Genomic DNA, 15,054 nt, shown 5'->3' on the forward strand with positions numbered 1-15,054 from the left:
CATTGCAAATAGCAAAATTCCATTCTTTTTATGGCTGAATAATATTCCATTTTATATATATATATATAAATAATATATATAATATTCATATATATATATATATATATACACCACATCTTCTTTATCCATTTATCAATTGATGGACACTTGGGCTGCTTCCATATCTTGACTATGGTAAGTAATGCTGCTATAAACATAGGGGTCTGTGTATCCCTTTGATTAGTGTTCTTGTCGATCATTACTTTAAACTCTAACAGGAATATTGATCATCTCCATTTAGTTCTTTTTCTGAGGTTTTATCTTATTCTTTCAATTAGAGCATATTCCTCTGTCTCCTCATTTTGCTTGACTTTCTGTGTTTGTTTCTATGAATTAGTGGAACAGCTACTTCTCCTAAACTTGAAGGAATGGTCTTAGGTATGGGTCATCACTTGTGTAGACCCTATGTGCCTGGTGACTTTTGCTGGCTGGCTGGAGTTGTGGGTGACATGGGCTGGGGATCGCGAGGCACTCCCTGCTAGGTCTTCTCTGGTAGGATGGTAAATGGCCATTTCTTTAAAGACTGGGACTGCATCCCACAGCGAATTGGATATGAAATAAGTGCTTAATACTTTATAGATGGAACTGAGATTTTAATTGGGTCCTAAAACTTTAAATAAATTACACCTCAGTCTCCATTCACTAACCTATTTAATGAGCATGTATTTGAGTCCCTAAGTCCTTTGCTAGAAGCTGGGGAGATACATCTCTTGCTTACTCACTGTGAGGCTTAGCCCAGTCAGTGAGCCTGATCGGAGTTCAGTAAAGACCAGCAAACCCTTGTGCCTCCTTTCCTCTTGTCCAGAGATTAGTATGTGGGAGTAGGGGGCAGGAGGTGTCCACTCAGATAAAACTGTCCAAGAATGCCAATGTCTCCCAGGCCACCCACTATCCTGGGAATTTTGAGAACGTCTTTTGTCCCAGCCCCCACGCAGGGAAGAATCTTAGCAGGCGATACCAAGGTGGGAGCCAAGCAGTGCTGTCTGAAGTAGTCTCATTCTCCCTCCCCACTGACCTTCCCAGAATCAAAGAGTCTTTATGGAGGATGGGGTTGGAGAAGAAGCAGTTTTGCTATTCGAAGGAATGTCCAGGGCCCTCTGAAGAAAGATGGAACACTAATCCTGTGTCTGGGGCCAGTAAAGCTATACGTGGGGCTGGGACACTGGTCACTTTCCCTTTTTGGAGTCTCCATGTTGCTCCTCTTTCTGTGTGATTCTCTGAGTCAGTTTGTCCCAATCTCCACGTCTCTCTTTTGGCTTGAGCCTCACTCACCTGTCCTCTTCCATCAACCTAACAGCCTGCCAGCCACCCTGGCTTCCTGGCTCCGTAGTTCCTGGCCTAGTGGCCTAAGCCCATCCTGCTCTGACAGTAGGGGTGAGAGGGGAGGAGATGATGGGGACAAGGAAAACCTCCTGGTGACACCTTCCTTTCCTTTCCCAGGCCTCAAGCCCTCAAGCGCATGCTAGGCCTCCCTTATTGGGGTCATGATGAACCAGAGAAGGCACGTGGGAAGAAACAAGGAGGTCGAGGTAAAAACAGTAGAGAGGAGGGACAGAGGGTTGGGGGCAGAGCGGAGAGCCCCCCCGAAGTGGAAGCCGGGTAGCCAAAGCCATTGGGGAGAAAGGAGGGAGGTTGAGTCGCGCGGCTCTGACAGTCCAGCCCAGCCGAGTCTCCGGGTTTCCCGTCGGTCTCTCCTTCCAGCTTCGCTTCCTTCCTCTCTTGTAAGATTTCTCCCAGGACCTCTCCGTGAGACCCCCTCCTCTGTACGAGTCTCGGCGATGGTCCACTGGTTTCTCCATCTCGCGCCTGGCTTTGGTCTCTGGCTCAGCCTCCCGACCTGGCCCTCTCGGTGGGCGGTGCTCCTTACGCCCCGCCCCCAAGGAGGACTATTGGTGAAGAGGTGTCGAGAAGGCGGTGTCCAGCCAGCTTCCGAGAGCCAGATTGGTTGCGGCGACCCAGAGGCGGGCGGGAGGCGGAGCCGGCCGGGAGGCGGGCGGGGCGGCTGGGGCCCGGCCCAGAGCCCCGGGCGGTCGCATTGTTTTCCTGCACGGAGCCGCGGCGGGAGTGGGGGCTGCGACTGGGACCCGCGGCTTGCCGGACCCGACAGGGGCCGGGAGCTCAGATCCGGGCTCCATCCCATTCGGACGCTCATCACATCTCGCCAGAGCCCCAATCACGGATTGCGAACTCGGCGTGGTGCGGGGCTGCTGCCCGCCCGCTGCGATCTCGGTCCCGCTGACCCGGATCTCGGAGCAAGTACCCCGGAGCTTGGGGAGATGGGGCTGCAGGGGAGGCCAGGAGGACGGGGGACGCCGCAGCTGGGGACAACGTTCCGAAGTGCGAGAGGGAACCGGGAGGGTGCCAGCGCGCTGTGTGCCTGGCTGGTGGAGAGGGTCAGCGGAGTTGGGGTGCTTGGAGGGAGGAGGGGACCGTGGCCGAGCCCCGCCAGTGCACTGTTGGGCGCAGCGTCTGGGCGCCTCTTTCCACCAGGCTTCTCTGAGTCGCGTCCCCTGGATTGGGGAGCGCGAAAGGGGATTATCTGAGGCGCGCACCGTGCAGAGGGTGGAAACCCTGGTGCCTTGACTCCCGGGCAGGGAAACTAAGGCTCCGAAACCCGCGGCGAACTGGACCCTCCTCTCGATGTCTCTGCAGAGATGGGAAGGGGGACGCGTCGTTCCGGACTTTGGTGTCACGGTTGCACCTCTGTCCTTGTGCAAGCGGGAGTCTGAGCACCTCTCAGGAGGTTGGCTGGGGCAGAGTCGGGGAAGGGGGCCCCCGAGAAACAACAGTCCCCTCGCCCTTCTCGTTTCTTCACCCCACTCGACCCGGGGCTTTGTTAGACCAGGGTCTCCCAAGGAGGAGAGCCTAGCTGGAGACTGGACCTTTAGCCCGCGGACCCCGCTCAGCGCCGGCCGCAGGCCTGCCCTCTTTGGTTCCCAGCCTCTGGCCCTGTTTCTCTGGCCTGGGAGACCCGCCTCCGCTCCCCAACCCCCGCTCTCATCCTCACTCTGTCTGCGCCTGCAGGCCCCTCCAGCCCCTCCTCCCGCTAACGTGGCTCTGGGACCCGGTCCCGGCCCAGACTCTGCTGCCCGCCCCTCTCGGAGCCCCAGATCCAGTGAGGGGGAGACACGTCGAGCCCCTGGCCCTGGGCCCATCTTATGCCAGGCTCTAAACACCTGGATTATCCTCGTTGGGGGTTGGGTGGAAGGGAGAGTAGGTGCGGAACCAGGGGCAGAGGGTGGGAGAAATGTCTTGGAGAAGGGAATGCGCCTTCAGCCTGTTTCTCGAGGATCCTCACCGCGCCCCCCACCCCCTCTATCTCCTGTCTGCTCCCCCAGAGGAAGGTGGACTGGGGCGGGAGACTAGCCTGAGAGCTTCCTGCTATTGTCCCCAGCCCGGTCTCCCCTTCTCCATCCCTTCCCCAGCCTCCCCCTCCACCCGCCTTGACTCTGGTTGTGACTCTGGCTATGACCCTGGCCACTCCCCAGAGGTGGCTGTAGGGCCAGGAGGAGAGAGAAGGGCTGTTTTCTCTCCCAGCAAAGAGAAGACCTAGGAGGGGAAGAAAGGTTTGGCCAGGCCTCCCCCATTTGCTTCAGATGGGGGGTATGATGCCTTTCCCCAGGCCCCGGGTGGGATGGGAACTGCTCAGATGCTGCTCCTCCAAAAACCAATGTGGGAAGCCTTCTTAAAAAGACATATCATACAAGTCTAGGGGGCCAATGCAAAGGCCAACCAAGTGTTTTCAGAGGCTGGACTAATCCAGTCCAAGGCAGGGGGTGGGGTGCAGAGACACTGGGCAGGAGGGAGGCAGGACCTGCTCTCTCAGGGAAGAAAGAAGGGGCTGGGGATGTTTGCTATCGGAGCATTTTGCCTAGAAATGAAGAGCATGTAAATGAGATGCAAATTAGCCTCTATTGTCCCCAGCTAGGGCGCTTTCTCCGTGAAGGCTGCTGGATTCTGAGGGTTTTAATGTGGGAGTGGTCGTAATGCCCCACAAACTCTCCTTGTCACCCTTTTCCCCAAGACTGGTCCTTCAGTTCCAGGAGTTTCCAGCTAGGGGCCAGCCCCTGCCCCTGCCCTCACATCTTTGGGTTTGAAGCGGCCCGCACCTTTGTAATCTAGCTCACTGTCAACACCCCGCCCCACCCCACCCCACAACACACCCACACCTTTCCAGGGCCGCACGTCCCTTTCCCTAGCCTCAGTAGACTTCTCCTAAATTTTCACATTTACTTCTAAGGGATGTGGTAAGGAGGTCTAGCTAAGCCTCTTCCGTCCTGTCCCTTCTTCCATCAGGTCACAGGTTTCCTATCCCCCTCAACCCCCACAGGAGTCACGACCCCAGGTGAGGAAAGGGCAGCAGCTCCTGAAGGCAGAGGATGGAAACTGGCCTGGTCTGGGAGCAGGAAGAGGGGTCTGGCTGTTCTCCCCACTTGCCAGAGGCCAAAGTTGTTTCCTGGGTGAAGATACCAGTTGCCCAGGGCAACTTGGAGGGGGGGGGGAGCCGGAGGGGGAGGATAGGAGACAGGCTGGGTCCCTTTCTCTTCCCCTGGGAGCACCAGCATCCGGGGATGGGGGTGGGGTGGTTAGGGAGGCTTGGCCTTTCAGCACCAGAGGGTCGTTAGTTAGCTGACTGCTCTGCCCCTGGGGAGGGGGTCATCATTAGATGTTCCTACCCCTTCCCCTCCTCCAGCCCTCTTGGGACCCCAATCTGACGTCAACCTCCCCACCATTGACGCTGGACTGGGGGTGGGGTACACTTGGGTCCTGGCTCCAAGAGTGGATTTGGGGAGATGGAATGGGCTGGGCTTGGAAACCCAGGGTCTGTTCTTTAAGGGGACATGGTGGGATGAACAACTAAGGATTGGTGAGGGATAGCTGTCTATTCACAGAAAAGAAGGATTCTCACCCGACCTGGTTTCAGGAGCCACTCAGCCCCTCGCTTCAGTTTGAGGGGAGGGAGGGCAGGAAGCTGGAGTACACCTCCCACTGCGGGGCCCAACCGGGGTCGGCTGGGGTGGGGTTGGCAGTGCCTGATGAGTGGGAAGGGCAGTCTCACCACGCTTTCACCATATCCATCTTTTCCTGGACTTTGGGCTACTGTTGCCTGTGCCTGTCGTTGAATTATTTATATTTCCATTTTGAGGCAGCCTGAAGAGGGAAGGAAGGGAAAGAGGGACATACGTGTTGAGCCATTTCTCATCACCAGTATAGCCAGTTGCATCCCTGGCTCCTCATGGGCGTCTGCTCCTCTTCATCAAGTACTTGCACTGGTTCTTGGGAGCCAGGGAGGGAGCAGGGGGTTGGAGAGGCTGGGAGGGGGCACAGTGGTCGGGCAGACAGCTGCAGCCAGAGCTAAGTTTAGCCTCTGATCTGGCTTTGATGCAGATGCATTTTTGGCTAAGGCAGCCCCCCACCCCACCCCGTACCCCTCCCTACCCAGCTTCTCCCTAGCAAAGAGAAGAGCCCTTGAGGCATGAACTTAGACTAAGACAACGACCCCTAGGCTTCCTGCCCCCACTCTGTCCTTCCCCAACCCTAGAGAGGGGATGGCTTCCTCGCAGCTGCCTCTGCCCAGGCACAGCGCCTAAATGGCTCCCAGGGTGCCGTCTGGGTCTGTGAGGGAGGGTGAGGCAGACACGGTGCCCTCTTCCTCCTTCCAGTGCCAAGGAGTCACTATTTATAATTTTAAGGCTTCAGTGTCTAATTATAACTGAGAAGGGGTTAGTAAGAGGGGGGCCAGGAGGTGTCACCTACCAAATGTCCCAGGCCTGCTCAGAAGAAAGGAGAAGAGGCTGGGTGAGAAGGTTTGGAAGGGGAATGGGCGTGTCCTGTCCTTACCTGGGGTCATGCCTGCAGGTCTCACGCCAGCCAGTTTGGGCCAGTTGGAGAGAGAAAGGCCTGGAGTGACAGTGACAGCTGGCTGGGACCGAGGCAGTGCCAGAGAAAGGGTTGATTCCCCTGGCCCACAGGGTCCTCTGGGGTCAGACCAGGGGAGGAGCCCGCCTGGGCCAGGGGGGAAGGGATCTGGCCCCTTCCCCCACTTTTATCTGTCTCCTCTTTCAGGGCCGGCATATGGGTGAGGGGGCACCCCCTGGGGCCTGAGCTGCCCCGCACAGGATGCCCCGTGCCCCCCGCTTCATGCCCTTGCTGCTCCTGCTGCTCTCACTTCCCCATACCCGGGCTGCCTTCCCCCAGGACCCCCTCCCTCTGCTGACCTCTGACCTGCAAGGTGAGTGCCCTGGCCCGACACCCCGCTGGGTGAGCTCTGCACTCCAGACCCCTGTGTAGGAGGCCAGGGTACAGGAAGACACCCAGCAGGGGAAGCAGACAGGTAGAGGGAGCGGGCGCTGCTGGCCCTGCTTCCTTCACTTGGAGGCAGTGCGGTCATTTGGTGGTTAAGAGCACGGACTCTCAGCCAGACCAAACCTTAGCAGGTTTGGATCCCTGCCCGGCGACTCATTAGCCGCACAACCTTGGTTAGATTGTTTAACCTTCCTTTGCCTCAGTCTCCTCATCTGCAAAATGAAGAGAGCAAACAGCATTCTGCCTCAGAGTTATGTAGGGATTAAATGAGGCGCCAAGAACACGGTCTGGCACATGGTAAGTGCTGCCTGTGTGTTTGCTATTACTGTTAGGTATGCCACAAAGGCTCAGGGCTGGTTCAGTGGTTCCCCACACCTCTTCCCTCATCTCCACCATTTGCACCACAACTAAGCCTAGGTCCCACTGTGAGGGAAACCATACACCCACTTTTTTCTGAGAAGAACCTTGATCTATTTGCAGGTTCCTGTTATGGATGTAGAATTTAGAGTAACTTTAAGGACCAAGGGACTGCAGTTGGGTCCCTGGGAGTAAGTGTTGGGGGATAAGAATAGCAAACACTTGCATGTGCCAGATGAGGTTCTGAGCACTGTATAAACATTAAAGCATCTATGTCTGAACTCTGAGCTGCCTCTGGGCACTGATGATCATGGTTGCCATGGTCAGGCCAGCGGACACGGAGGGTGGTCAACGGAGACAGTGACCTGGGACGGCTGAGGTGGCTTCTGAAGAGCCTTGAGGGGATGATACCAAAAGCTGGGAGAAATGGAGTAAGTGCTCCAGACAGGACAGTGTATGACACGGGAAGGAGAGGGGAGCGCTAGCCAGCCCTACAGCCCTTCCAACAAGGGACTGTGAGCGGGCATTGGTGGTATAGTGGTGGGCACACCTGCCTTCCAAGAAGGAACTGTGTTCAGCTCTGGAGTAGGACAGACCTGGATCTGAATCCCAGTGCCTGCCACTTCCCAGCTAAATAAACTAGGCAAATTCCTTAATGGCTTTAAGCCTCAGACTCCTCATCTGTAAAGTGGGGCCAATATTAGTATAGTAAAACCTTGTGGCAAGATAAGCAAATATTATTTTTAATTTTAATTAAAAAAATGTTTATCTTTAGAGAGATGGAGAGACGGAGTGCGAGCAGGGGAGGGGCAGAGAAAGAGGGAGACACAGAATCCAAAGCAGGCTCCAGGCTCTGAGCTGTCAGCACAGAGACAGATGTGGGGCCTGAACTCACAAACCGTGGGGGATCATAACCTGAGCCAAAGTTGGATGCCTAACCGACTGAGCCACCCAGGTGCCCCTCTAATAAATTTTAACTTGATAAATGAGCGATGTCTTGTGATACAAGTAGTATGTGATACTGAATATCACTTGATCACAACTGAGCCAATGGTTCTTGAAATTCACTTTAATGTACGAGTGCTTTGGATTACAAGCATCATTCCAGAATGAATTATGCTTGCAAACCAAGTTTTACTGTATTTCCCTTACAGGGTTGTATTAAACGAGGCATCTAAAATGCTAACATGGTGGTTGGCCGAGGTTAAGTGCTCAGGGCTAGCATTATTTTATTAATAGTTGTATTAATAGTTTTTTTTTAATACCTCACAACTTGTCTTCCTCATCCACAATGTCCATGGCTGGATTTCATCTGGCTGGAAAGGGTATTGAGGGAGTGCACGGTGTCCTGGCTCGGCCTCAGCACCCACCTCTCTGTGTCTTCTAGGGACTTCCCCATTATCTTGGTTCCGGGGCCTGGAGGATGATGCTGTGGTTGCCGAACTTGGGCTGGACTTTCAGAGATTCCTAACCTTGAACCGGACCTTGCTAGTGGCTGCCCGGTAAACTGGCCGTGGCACTGTTGTGGGGCCGACATGCATGCTCCTGGGCAGACATGGGACCTGCATGGCCACTGCAGCACCTTGCAGGGGACACATGCAGGTGTACAAGCCATGGGACGTGGACATGCTTGGACCCAGAGCGCAAATGCCGAGGCATGGAGTAAGGGGGGGATAGCAGGAGGTCTGCGATGTTTGTCTCTGACCACTGAGCCTGAGCAGGGTGGCAGTAAGGAGCTCAGGTGGGGTGCCTTTGTTTGGCTCTGATCCCTCCTTACCTCTCTCTGCAGGGATCACGTTTTCTCCTTCGATCTTCAAGCCCAGGAGGCAGGGGAGGGGCTGGTGCCGAACAAGGTAAGAGGAATGTGGCAGGAGGTGCAGGCATGGAGATGAGGCCTGGAAAGGTCTGCTGGGGGTCCAGCGGGTGGGAAAAAGAATCCAAAAAGAGCCATCATATGAGGGGGCATCCAGCTTGCCCCATGATGTTCCCTCCCTTCTGCCTCTCCCTTCAGTATCTAACATGGCAGAGCCAAGACATGGAGAACTGTGCTGTGCGGGGAAAGCTGACGGTGAGGAGCGTGAGGAGCGGGGTGACAATTTCCAGGGGAGAATTTCCCGCCTCTCCAGGCTCTGTCCAGGACCACAGTGGTCCTCCGCTGTGCCCAGTTTTCCCGCCCACTTGCATCTGGGGTGGGGGTGGGGGGATGCAGGAAAGGGGATGAATAGTTTTTGCCTTCCTTCACAGAAGAGCTAGGCTCTAGTAGGCCAAAGAATCTGTCTGAGGTTGCAGAGTAGCAAATAGCTTGGCTGGGACTTTACCCCACATTGCTCTGACCATCTCAGGGGAGGTAGCCTTAATTCCTGTGGCCCCCTGTCCCAGTCCTAGGGAGCCCTGTCGCTGACCTGGAATTTTGGCTTCTCTAGGACGAGTGCCACAACTATATTCGTGTTCTTGTTCCCTGGGACTCCCAGACACTCCTTGCCTGTGGAACGAACTCATTCAGCCCCGTGTGCCGCAGCTATGGGGTACAGAGGCGGAGGGAGGGGTGTGGGGCAGGGAAGGGGTCGTGATGGGAGTGAGAAGAGAACCCAAGGTGGGCAACCAGCGAGGGTAGGGGAACCGGAGTGTCCAGAATGCAAGGGTCCTGAAGGGGTTGGGGAGAGAGGCAAGGGGACGCGGGGAGGTGGGTGATGGAGCCAGACTCCGAGACCCTGATGGTTCCAAGAATCTGTTCCCTCTCCCTGCAGATAACTTCGCTGCAGCAGGAGGGTGAAGAGCTGAGTGGGCAGGCTCGATGCCCCTTTGATGCCACCCAGTCCAATGTGGCCATCTTTGCAGGTGTGCACCTGGGCACGTGAGAAGCGGGCCTGTGGCCGGAGGGGGCTACCACCTCAGCCCTTCTCCCAATTTGGTCTCTCCCTATGCTCCTGAGTGGAAGGTTGAGGTAGGGGGCAGGGCCAGGGTGAGTGAGGTAGGGGTGTAGGAGGCCCAAGAAGCGCCAGATCCCTGGGCCCTCCCCTGACTCCCCCCTACCCGCCCCTCCAGAGGGCAGCCTATACTCAGCCACAGCTGCGGATTTCCAGGCCAGTGATGCTGTGGTTTACAGAAGCCTTGGGCCTCAGCCCCCACTCCGCTCTGCCAAGTACGACTCCAAGTGGCTCAGAGGTCAGGGCAGGCCTGGGGGAGGGAGGCTGCTCCTGGGGAGGAGGTACAGGGGGAGGACAGGGGGAGGTGCAGGGAGCAGGCAGAGGGTGGTGGTACTGGTACTGTGCCTGTGTGAAAGGCAGAAGGCTGTGTGGGGCCTGGAGTCCCTGAACATGCTGTTTCCTGTCTCCGCCCCTTCAGAGCCACACTTCGTCCATGCCTTGGAGCACGGAGACCATGTCTACTTCTTCTTCCGAGAGGTCTCTGTGGAGGATGCTCGGCTGGGAAGGGTAAGGAGGTGGGCACCAGGGGTGGGTAGCTAGAGAGTTCTGCTGGATCCTGAGGAGCCAGTCAAGAGTCAGTGAAGAGCTCCTGGCCCTAATCTCCACCATACAGTCCCTTGGACTCTGAGCCCCAGCTTGGAGTAGCCCCCAACCCTCTGCCCCCACATCCTGCTGTGTCCCTCATCCTTGACCCCAACCGATCTACCACGCTATACCCTTCCTTTGCTGTGCCCTAACATTGGTCTCTCGGTCCTCCAACACTCCAGATTCGTGTCCCCGCCACTGGCCCTGGGGCCCTCCCTGTTCTCCTAGTCCTGGCTCTCCCCCCCAACCCAGGTGCAGTTCTCCAGGGTGGCCCGAGTATGTAAACGTGACATGGGCGGCTCACCTCGGGCCTTGGACCGCCACTGGACATCCTTCCTGAAGCTGCGGCTCAACTGCTCTGTTCCTGGAGATTCTACCTTCTATTTTGACGTCTTACAGGCCTTAACTGGGCCTGTGAACTTGTACGGTCGCTCTGCTCTCTTTGGGGTCTTCACCACGCAGACCAACAGGTTAGTAGTAGACTAACCGACATGGCCCAATCTGTCCCTTGTCCCACCAGCGTCTGAGCCCCCCTCCCACAGCCTGCTGATGCCTTATAATGAGGGGAGATTCCATTCAAGGCCAGTTTACTGTTCTGTTCATTTTTTTTTTCTCCCAGCATGGTCCCCAGAGACTGTCTCACCCTCTCAGGCTCCACGTCTTAATATGGTGCATAAGGGCAGCTGCCGTGTCTCACCTGGGAGGGGCTGTGCTATCCCTCCCAACCCCCAGCCCACATCCTTTTCTGGCTCCTTCAGCATCCCTGGCTCTGCAGTCTGTGCCTTCTACCTGGATGATATCGAGCATGCGTTTGAGGGCAAGTTCAAGGAGCAGAGGAGTCTGGATGGGGCCTGGACACCCGTATCTGAAGACAGGGTTCCCTCCCCCAGGTACCCAGGATGGGGGTGGCTTTTGTGGGGGCAGAAGCAAGCAGTGTGTTCCCACATGGGATTATGAAGAGAGGGTCTATGGGATTAGGGGGAGGGGGCTCAGTGGGGTGGCATGGGACTGGAGAGCTGTGGAGAAAAGGAAGGCAGTAGTTGAATGTCTGTGTGAAGGGGTAGAGCAAAGGTTACCAATCATGTTTGGGAGCAGCTGGGGGGTGGGGTACTTAACTAAACCCTGGGTCCCCGTCCTAACATGGCTCCTTTCCATGTGCCTACCAGGCCAGGATCCTGTGCAGGAGTAGGTGTGGCTGCCTTGTTCCCCTCTTCCAGAGATCTCCCTGACGATGTCCTGACCTTTATCAAGGCTCACCCACTGCTGGACCCGGCCGTGCCACCTGCTACCCATCAGCCTCTGCTCACCCTCCCCAGCAGGGATGTGGCAAGACAAAAGCCCAGTTCCCCCCCCCCCCCCCCCCCCCCCGCCCCCGCCCCCGCCCCTTTCTGTCTCCGACCTCACAAGCTAAATCATATTGGTGGGAAGAAGAACCCACGAAAGTGGAAGGGAGAGTGAGAAGAAGAAAAAGTCTGGGCGGGAGGAAGCACCCGGAAGTGGGCACCAGGATACATGGGCCGTCTTCCACTAGTCAGCTTGCCCTGACCTGAGGCCTATCCCTCCAGGGCTCTACTGACCCAGTTAGCTGTGGATGGTAGGGCTGGTCCCTACGGTAACACCACAGTCCTGTTCCTGGGCTCCGAAGATGGGACAGTGCTGAAGGTACTGCCCCCAGGGGGGCCATCAGGGGGCCCTGAGCCCATCCTGTTGGAAGAAATCAATGCCTACAGCCCTGCCAGGTGAGGCCTTCGTCTGGCAGTCCCTCCCACCCACCCCCGCCCCCCTTGCAGAGCAGGAATGGGAAGTGAGGTGGTGGATGGAGATGTGGGGGGATAGGGTGGGAACTCCCCAGAAGCTATAGGGTATAGGGATTTGGCAAGAAGCTGGGTGGTTTGGTGGGGCAGCCCTATGAGTTGTGTTCAGGGCTTGTGCACCTCCCCACCTTCTGTTCTTTAACCGTCCCCCCCCCCCCCCCCCCCTGGAGACAAGAGCCTCACCTGCGCCGTCTCTGATTCCTTCTGGCTCCATCCTAGGTGTAGTGGGAAGCGGGTGGCCCAAACAGCACGGCGGGTCATAGGGCTGGAGCTGGACACTGAAGGTCACAGGCTCTTTGTGGCTTTTTCTGGCTGCATCATCTACCTCCCTCTCAGTCGGTGTGCCCGGCACGGGGCCTGTCAGAGGTGAGAAGAGGCTGAGGGCAGGCCTTCCTGGGGAGGTTTCTTGGGCCAGAAGGAGCATGGGGACACAGGCATGGGGGGGTGGCAGAGAAATGCAGGGGAGGGTCAGGAGGGAGGGTTGCCTGGAGCATTCTGTAGGTATTCAGCAACCAGGGACTAGAATAGGAATCAGGGTAGGCAGGATGGGATCTGGGGCTGGGGCATGGGCTGTGATTAGAGGGGAGAGCCTCAGATGTCTCCGTCTCCCCCAGGAGCTGTCTGGCTTCTCAGGACCCATACTGTGGATGGCATAGCTCCAGAGGCTGTGTGGATATCAGGGGACCCGGTGGGTAAGTGAGGGGCCCCTGGACCTCCTGAGGAGAAAGCTCCCCACTACTAGGAGAGGGAGCTGAGGGCCGGGGCAGGGGCTGGGGGGCAAGATGGATAACTGCACTGAGACACCCCCATCCACCTCATTTCCTTCTAGGACTGATGTGGATCCGGCTGGGAACCAGGAATCCACGGAGCACAGTGACTGCCAAGGTAAATGGCCAGGGCAGGGGCAGCTGTAGCCACAGCTGCACATGGCTCTGAAGGCCCTCAGCGACCATCCCGGGTGTGGGTTTCTGTCCTTCTGTAGCACAGTCACCTCTTTCAGTTCTTCTAGAAGCTTCCCCTGCCCCTGTCTTCACCCTCCGTCTTCCTTCTTCATAGACGGAGCTACTGGGAGTCAGTCTGGTACAGGGGATTCTGCTTATGGTGAGTCTGGCTATTCCAACTTCATCCCCCCTTGCCCGGCCCACACTCACCTGAGTCTGTGCTCCCTGGCAGCAGACCAGCACCCCGGACCCACTGAGAGAGTCTCAAGGGTTAGCATCCTCCACACACCTGGCATATAGCTCAGTGCTTGGCATACAGTAGGGTGCTTAAATAAATAGTCTTTGAAAAAACTACATGAAAGAATGCCTGCATGGTGAGCCCTTCCCCATGCCCAGAAGAAAGGAGAGGCTGGAGTTCTGGACTTTGGGGTTCCAAAGGGGGTGGGTGGGGGTGGGGAGGACCCTCTGAATGGGTGTCAGAGGTGGAAAACAGGAGCCTCACTGGCTCTGACCTGGTCTCTGTCACCAGTGCTTCTGGGTCCTGGCCCTTCCCCTGAGACCCCCAGCCCCCTCAGTGATGCCCACCCCCGGCCCCAGTCTTCCACTATTGGAGCTCACACTCAGGGTAAGGGGGCTGGTTGGGAGGGACAGGAGTGAAGTGTGGGGCTGCTGATTCTTGAAGAACTCCAAGCCCCTCACTGACACGTTTGATGCTCACTAATGCCTGTCTGGTGCCCCCTCTCCCCAGAGCTGGGCATCTCCTATCCACCTCCTTCTGCACTGGCAGAGTTTGGCACCTGCTCTTGGCATGGCTCCAGGGGCCAGAGCTGGGTTGGGGACTCCCCAAGGCCCAAGCTCTAGCCTGTGTGTGAGGTCTGGTGTGATGGGCTGTGCGTTGAGGGGTCGGGGGAGGTCATTCTGAGGAGGGTCAGGCTGTGCTGGAGCGGAGGAGGCGAGCAGCAGCGGGAGCGAGGTGCAGCGCCCTCCCACACCCCCCTACCTCGGCTGAGCCTCCCTCCTCCCTCTCGGTCGGCAGGCGTGCGCCGGGACCTCCCCCCAGCCTCAGCCTCCCTCTCCGTCCCCATCCCACTCCTCCTGGCCTGTGCTGCCGCAGCCTTCGCTCTGGGCGCCTCGGTCTCTGGCCTCCTGGTCTCCTGCGCGTGCCGCCGAGCCCACCGACGTCGGAGCAAGGACGTCGAGACTCCGGGGCTCCCGCGCCCTCTCTCCCTTCGCAGCTTGGCCCGGCTGCACGGTGCGGGCCCGGAGCCGCCGCAGTCCAAGGACGGAGACGGGGCGCAGCCGCCCCAGCTCTACACCACCTTCCTGCCTCCCCCCGAGGGGGTGGCCCCGCCGGAGCTGGCCTGCCTGCCCACGCCGGAGTCCACGCCCGAGCTGCCGGCCAAGCACCTCCGCCACGCCGGGGGCCCCTGGGAGTGGAACCAGAACGGGAACAATGCCAAGGAGGGCCAGGGCCGCGCGCGGGGCGGGAACGCGGCGGGCGGCCCCGCGCCCCGCGTGCTGGTGAGGCCGCCGCCGCCCGGCTGTCCCGGGCAGGCGGTGGAGGTCACCACCCTGGAAGAACTGCTGCGCCACCTGCACGGTCCGCAGCCACCCAGGAAGGGGGCCGAGCCCCTGGCCGCGGCCGCGTTTACCTCGCGGGCGCTCCCGCCGGAACCCAGCCCCACCCCCACCCTGTTCGCGGGCCCCAGCCTCCTGCCCCGGGAGTGTGGCCCGCCGTTGAGGCTGGACGTGCCCCCCGAGGGCAAGTGCGCGGCCCCCTCCACGCGGCCCGCCCTCTCCGCCCCCGCTCCCCGGCTAGGGGTCGGGGGCGGCCGCAGAACGCCCTTCCCCACGCATCGTGCCCCCCCGGCCCTGCTCACTCGGGTCCCCTCGGGGGGTCCCTCCAGGTACTGTGGGGGGCCTGGGAGACATCTTCTGTACCTGGGCCGGCCGGAGGGCTATCGGGGCCGCGCCCTAAAGAGGGTGGACGTCGAGAAGCCGCAGCTGCCCCCGAAGCCGCCCCTCGTCGCGCCCTCCCCCCCGCCGGCCGTCCCCAACGGCAGCCATTTTCACTTTTAAAGGGAG

At 58.2% G+C, this 15,054-nt stretch overlaps 1 protein-coding gene across 2 annotated transcripts; it reads left to right on the plus strand.

Moving 5' to 3' along the window:
- Window positions 1–5,085: 5,085 nt before the first annotated feature.
- Window positions 5,086–15,050, plus strand: SEMA6C (semaphorin 6C). Of its 2 annotated transcripts, XM_049616304.1 has the most exons (18): window positions 5,086–6,271; window positions 8,090–8,204; window positions 8,492–8,555; window positions 8,714–8,770; window positions 9,126–9,227; window positions 9,450–9,540; window positions 9,748–9,867; window positions 10,048–10,136; window positions 10,467–10,684; window positions 10,973–11,104; window positions 11,381–11,537; window positions 11,766–11,953; window positions 12,248–12,394; window positions 12,643–12,720; window positions 12,858–12,913; window positions 13,085–13,129; window positions 13,499–13,606; window positions 14,006–15,050. In XM_049616304.1, the coding sequence occupies exons 1-18, from the start codon at window positions 6,160–6,162 to the stop codon at window positions 15,046–15,048; spliced, it is 2,922 nt and encodes a 973-aa protein (XP_049472261.1). In that variant the 5' UTR covers window positions 5,086–6,159; the 3' UTR covers window positions 15,049–15,050. The 2 variants fall into 2 exon arrangements, with proteins under 2 accessions (XP_049472261.1, XP_049472262.1); XM_049616305.1 differs by lacking the exon at window positions 13,499–13,606.
- Window positions 15,051–15,054: the final 4 nt, after the last annotated feature.

Source organism: Panthera uncia (assembly GCF_023721935.1).
Source record: "Panthera uncia isolate 11264 chromosome C1 unlocalized genomic scaffold, Puncia_PCG_1.0 HiC_scaffold_4, whole genome shotgun sequence".
Lineage (NCBI taxonomy): Eukaryota > Metazoa > Chordata > Mammalia > Carnivora > Felidae > Panthera > Panthera uncia.

Bases quoted from the DNA above. Each gene is read 5' to 3' on its own strand.
- SEMA6C (XM_049616304.1), top strand. From the start codon at position 6,160: ATGCCCCGTGCCCCCCGCTTCATGCCCTTGCTGCTCCTGCTGCTCTCA. The intron at 9,868-10,047 runs GTCAGGGCAGGC...CCGCCCCTTCAG, and splicing joins CGACTCCAAGTGGCTCAGAG to AGCCACACTTCGTCCATGCC. The intron at 11,538-11,765 runs GTGGCAAGACAA...CCCTGACCTGAG, and splicing joins TCACCCTCCCCAGCAGGGAT to GCCTATCCCTCCAGGGCTCT.